Here is a 6000-nt window from a genome sequence, read left to right as displayed (position 1 = left end):
GCATTTTCTATCAGATTTATGCTCTTCAGGAACAGCGTTTAGAATACCTTATTTTTATTTATGTCTTCTGCACAGTATGTGTTAACATTAAGTCAGATTTGCAGGCAGCGTGCCACAGTAAAAACTAAAAAAAAGCAGAAAACCTAAACTATGTTAAAAACAAAATGTATTCATTCAAGTGCCCGAATCATTGGAAAAGCTATTCAGAGAAGGAAGATTTTTAAGGGAACTTGACATCACTCATCAACAATTAGAGCATATAATTTATAAGAAAAAAACCCTCTATTTTCCTCCGTTTTGGAATGATCTAATTTATTTTCAGATTTAGTTATCCAAATCATTTCAGGAGTTCAGTTGACAATTTTGGCTGTAAGTACATGAAACTACAGTTCAGTATGCCAATTTGAGATTAACTTGCACTGCCACATTGTTCAAACAAAATTACAGAAGAATCTGTGTTCTCTGCCATCACAATTAAAATAATATTTTATAACAGGTCATAGTTTTCTTGAGTAGAATAATCACAGAACAATGTATCTCAGCCTGCAAGTATAGACCATAAAGTCTGATGGTTTTGGATAAAGATGGTTGACTTTCTTTTCACAATTCAGTGATGATTATGTTCTCAGTAATAAATTAATTGGAATTTTGTATGTATTCACTTCAAATAGGTCCTAGAAAGAGAGAACAAATATCTTCTCAGGTATCTTGCCATTTCTCATTTGGTTTAGAAAAACATAATGATCCAAACACTTTATTTTGGCGACCCCTTGCCTCGTCCAGAATGAAGAGAAGCCAGTTAGAAAGATGACAATTGGTGGAAATGGCCCCCTCTGCAAAACTTTAGCACAGAAATAAAAAATAAAGGTACGATGAGCACTTAGAACAGAAAGGATTGTATGTGGCGTTCAGGGGTGGGGGGGGGGGGTGGAGTGTGGGGGAGGGAGAGTTTTAACATTTCAGGTGGAAGATTTATCATCAGAATGAAACAGCTTGGACCAAAAACTTTAACCCCATTTCTCTTTCTGTGAATGCTACCTCACCTGCTGAATGTTTCCAGTATTTTCTGTTCCTATTTTAGATTTCTAGCTTCTGCCATTTTTTTTTAAACTTTTCAATCTTAGGACAGATGCTTGCTCAGAATTCTAGGCTCTCTGCTATATTTGCTTACATGTAATCATACATTTTACAACATGATAAAAGGAAGATGGGACCCATCAACAATGCATCAGGATCTGGTGCTATGTTCAAATGCATGTGTTAATAACCTAGCATTATGCAGACCACTTGTGGTCCGGATTGTGTTAAATGCAGACAGTACTGTGGGTAACTGCTTGGATTGGGATTCCCATGTGTGCACAAGAGTCCCAAAATTGCTGGCAGCCATCTGTCAACATATTGCTCTCAATTCTCCAATGAAGGAATGCAGCTGAAAGTTGTGGCAAGGTTAGCTCTGCTGGTGGAATGACCTATGCATTCTCTTGAATGAACAGGAACAGCAATGACGAGCCAGAGTAAGTTTCAATTAACTTATCTAGATTGGGTTATTTCATATTTTTAGAAATGGGCTCAAGATGTATAAAATATGTTTATATAATTTAATAGTTGTACTTTTATTCAACACATTTGGAATGATTTGGTTGCCAGAAACATTTAATTTGATACCTTTGACCGAGAGCTAAATCAGAAGCAACAATAATAGCAGGAGTCTGACACCACCCCTTCCCATTGTCACCCAACAGAAGCTCGGCCCAGGAGGACTGTCACTGATGGATCCAACTTCAGGGGAGAACTTTGTCCTCATAGAGACAGCATTAGCAGAGTGTGTCAAGAGAATGTTATCACAGGGCACACCACTAGTCAATATTAATTATATGGAACATATTATTTATATTTAATAAGAAAAATAATTACCTTGTTTTATAATTATGAGTTTATTGTCTTCTACATGGTACAATGTATGTATGCACTGAAATATTCACAGTTATCCTAGTGTAAAAATGACTGAGCAAAAGTGCAGACAGATCCTTGTATGGTGTCAGTGTAGTCCCTAATTAGTGTGACAAAAGGAGTTCAAGTGCCTGATAGCTGTTGGAAAGAAACAATTCTTGCTGGTCTTTAGGTTCCTGTATCTTCGGCCCGAAATAGCAGTGAGCAGTAAACAGTGTTCTGGCAAAATAATAAAATGTTTCAAATTTTTATAAATGTGGACACTTTTCTTTGGTAATCCACCACATTCCCTGTTTTTAACGTTTGAAACACAGCATTAAAACTATTTTGGGATATCCGTAGTGGAAAAATAAACAATTCATGATTGTTTTAAACTATGCTTTACTCTGCTTCATTTCAAATATTGTTACATTAAAAATGTACCTCAGAATATAAATCTGATGTTAACATGCACTCTGTTCAATCCAAGTCAAGAATGTCCTGTGACATCGCTGTCGCATAGCTCAATGGCAAGTCAAGACCCACGACTGGTCCCAGCATGCTCAGCCAGCTTGTGATGTAATTTACATTCCTAAACAAAAGAAACAGAATTCAACATGCATTGTCTTCAAAAAGGAGGGACATGTTATCATAATTACCATTTTTAAATATGTTTGCACTCTGTCACAGCAGATTTAAACAAAACCGTGCGCAACACCAAATGTGTATGCTTTGGATTATCACGTCAAACTACTACGACCAAGCTGAACCTTTTCAAAGACATTTATAATGAATTACAAAGGGATTGCTTGCATGGCAGCAAGGCTTATACAGTCTGAAATGTTCTGAGTCTGATTGTCAGTAAAGTCTGAAATGTGTTTCCAATCAGCAGAAAACCAGTCACATTTTTTGACGTCTAAAAGGCAGAATTTCAGTCCTATAATCCTCCTCCTTTCATTACATTTTTTTCTCCTTACTCACCAGTATTCTCCATTCCCCTTTACTGAAAGAATTCACTCCTTGCTATGATATACCTCATTGGGCATAGCTTTTCTCCAGGGTCTTGGTCAGGTGACTTATGTTTTATTTCTACCAGGAGTGCACATGGGGGAACTTCGCCATCTTGGGAGGGGCTAGTGGGAAGATGGGGCAACTTTAGCCAAACCTGGACACCATCCAGATGCAGGCACTTCTAACTGGGACTATGAATAATTATCAGGACAATCGAGCTCAACTAATTTTTACTTGTTAACATAGGACCACTAGTGGCTACATTCAGAGATCTCTGCTGCGGCTGAGATCGGTAACTTCATCAGGGACAAAGATCAAATCTGCATATTGCCTGGTTTATAATAGTCAGTTCCTTGGCAGATAAGCTTGTAGAATATTTAGGGAAATCCTTAATTATGTTTCTAAACTTTTTACCAATAAATTCAAAACAACCAATAAAATATTTAATACACAAAAGTGCTGGAGAAACTCAGCAGGTCACGTGGTATTCATAAGAGGCAAAGATATACAACCAATGTTTCGTGCCTGAGCTCAGTTTGGTTTTAGAGTCTGCCAATTTAACAGAGCCATCACACCTAGGACTTGTACCAAATGCTCACTGCAAAATGCTTACTACCAAATCCTTACATCTTTGTTTTTTAATAATCGATTATGATTCTTTAACATTACCGGGATTGTAGAGGGCTAAATTACTGCTGCGAAAGTCCAATTGTTTTCTGAGTAGGGTGAGGAAAGCAAAAACTTGTAAATTTATAATAATTTAAGAAGTACGCCTTTTCTTGGATGCAACATGTTACTACAGAAAAAAAGATGAGAAGTTACTGCTCATCTTTACCATCATTCTTGTCTCAGAATTGTGAGAACAGAGGATCAGCCCAAGTGCCCCTTGCCCTGTTTTTACCACCTCCACAGGAAAGAATCTCGTCATTTTTTTCCCCACTAGCCAGCGGAAAATCTTTACTCTTGACTAAAGATGCTTGCTATAATTTTATAAAGAAGTATTAAATAAATTGGAGACTTATCACTGAAAGCATATTAAGAATCAATTGTTAAAAGATGGACAGATATGTTGGAAAACCAAAAAACACAGTGATTTCAATGATATTACCTACCAGTAGGCTAAAATAACATGCAATTTCTACAGATAAGAAAACAAGAGAGGTTGGAAATCTGAATTTCAGCAAGTTAGATGGCATTTGTGGAAAATGAAAGAGTTATCTTTTTCTCTGAATAAATGCATCCTGTCCTGCAAGGTTCTAAACTTTTTTTGCAGTTTTTAAGACTGTTGATAGATTTCCTGAGGTACATGGGGGAGTAACTAAGTATTGGTAATGATATTTCTGGTTCCCGTGTAGTTTACCCTTCATGCACTTGTCAATGTAAATCAGTGACTCTAAGGTGCTCTATTATTTATCACTAGGTTCACATTTTCCATTCAGAAGTATTCTAGGATACAGAGGGAAGCAAAAGAGTAGATTACTGGTCCCTGACAGAGATTTTTCTACCCTTTTTAGCCATGGGAAGGGTGCCGGAAGATTTGAGAACGGCTAATTTTATTCTTCTGTTAAAAACTGCAACAGGGAAAGGGCAGTTGGGTTTTTCTCTTTGGAGTGACGGAGGATGAGTGCTGATTTAATAGAGTTGCACAAAATAAGGCATAGATAGAGTGGACAGAGAGCATCTTTCTCCCAGAGCAGCCATGGTCCATAAAATGGAGACCAGAAGAATTGGCTCATTGAGTCTACTCTGCCAATACCAGAAGACATCTGTTTAAGCTGAGTGGAGGCAAGTTTAGAAGAGACATCAGAGGTTGGCATCTCACAGTGGTGGGTGCCAGGATTGCTTTGCTGGATGTGGTTGTAGGCTGGCACAATAGGAACATTAACAGATTCTACGATAGGCACAGGGATGTAAGAAACATAGGTTACTGCCTGTGAGGGTGGAAAGGGTTTAGACTGATTGGAATCTCTACACATAGGTTTGCACAAAATTGTGGGCCAAAAGGCTTGTACTGTTCAATAAAGCAGCCTGGTCACAGAAGGCAAAGGGTATTTTTTCTGACTGGATATCTATGACCAATGGTGTTCTGCAAGGATCAATGCTGGGATCTTTTTTTGTTTGTAATATATATTAATGATGTGAAATGTTGGTGGTCTGATCAATGTTTATAGATGACACAAAAATTGGCGGAATTGTGAATAGTGAGGAAAGTGATAAAGGATACAGTTGTAAAGAAAGCATTTGTGCCGAGAAGTAGCAGATGGAGTTTAATCCTGACAAATGTGAGGGGTTGCATTTTGGCAGGTCAAATGCAAGAGAAAATTATATAGTAAATGACAGGACCTTTAGGAGCTTGATGTACAGAGGGGTATTTGGGTGCAAGCTCCCTGAAATTAGCATCACAAGTTGACAGGGAAGTGAAGACTGTGTATGGCATGCTTGCCTTCACTGGGCAAGGAATTGAATAGGAAGGTTGAGCAGTAAAACCTGAGCTGTATAAAACTTTGGGCCACATTTGGTGGACAGCGTGCAATTCTGGTTATATAACATAACATAACATAACATAACTAAACATAACATAACAATTACAGCACGGAAACAGGCCATTAGGCCCTTCTAGTCCGCACCGAACCAAACACCCCTTTCTAGTCCCACCTCCCTGCACAATGCCCATAACCCTCCATCTTCTTCTCATCCATATACCTGTCCAACCTTTTCTTAAATAATACAATTGACTCCGCCGCCACTATTTCTCCCGGAAGATCATTCCACACAGCTACCACTCTCTGAGTAAAGAAGTTCCCCCTCATGTTACCTCTAAACCTCTGCCCCTTAATTCTTAACTCATGTCCTCTTGTTTTCATCTTTCCTCCTCTTAACGGAAATAGTCTATCCACATCCACTCTGTCTATCCCTTTCATAATCTTAAATACTTCTATCAAATCCCCTCTCAACCTTCTACGCTCCAAAAAATAAAGACCTAATCTGTCCAATCTCTCCATATACTCTAGATGCTTAAACCCAGGTAACATTCTGGTAAACCTTCTCTGCACTCTCTCC

The 6000-nt window shown here is 38.2% G+C and overlaps 1 protein-coding gene across 1 annotated transcript in view; it reads right to left on the bottom strand.

Moving 5' to 3' along the window:
- Positions 1-295: 295 nt before the first annotated feature.
- atg10 (ATG10 autophagy related 10 homolog (S. cerevisiae)) overlaps positions 296-6000 on the bottom strand; it is a 218221-nt gene continuing 212516 nt past the window's right edge. Inside the window, exons 9-10 of the mRNA XM_069936411.1 lie at positions 2374-2521; positions 296-674 (exon numbers count right to left, since the gene is read on the bottom strand). Coding sequence (XP_069792512.1) covers positions 2410-2521 — 112 coding nt within the window. The 3' untranslated portion in view covers positions 296-674; positions 2374-2409. The remainder of the gene's footprint in view (positions 675-2373; positions 2522-6000) is intronic.

The sequence above is a fragment of the Narcine bancroftii genome, chromosome 1 (assembly GCF_036971445.1).
Source record: "Narcine bancroftii isolate sNarBan1 chromosome 1, sNarBan1.hap1, whole genome shotgun sequence".
NCBI lineage: Eukaryota > Metazoa > Chordata > Chondrichthyes > Torpediniformes > Narcinidae > Narcine > Narcine bancroftii.
The sequence above is the reverse complement of the archived record's forward strand: the minus strand, read 5'-3'. Positions and strand labels throughout refer to the sequence as shown.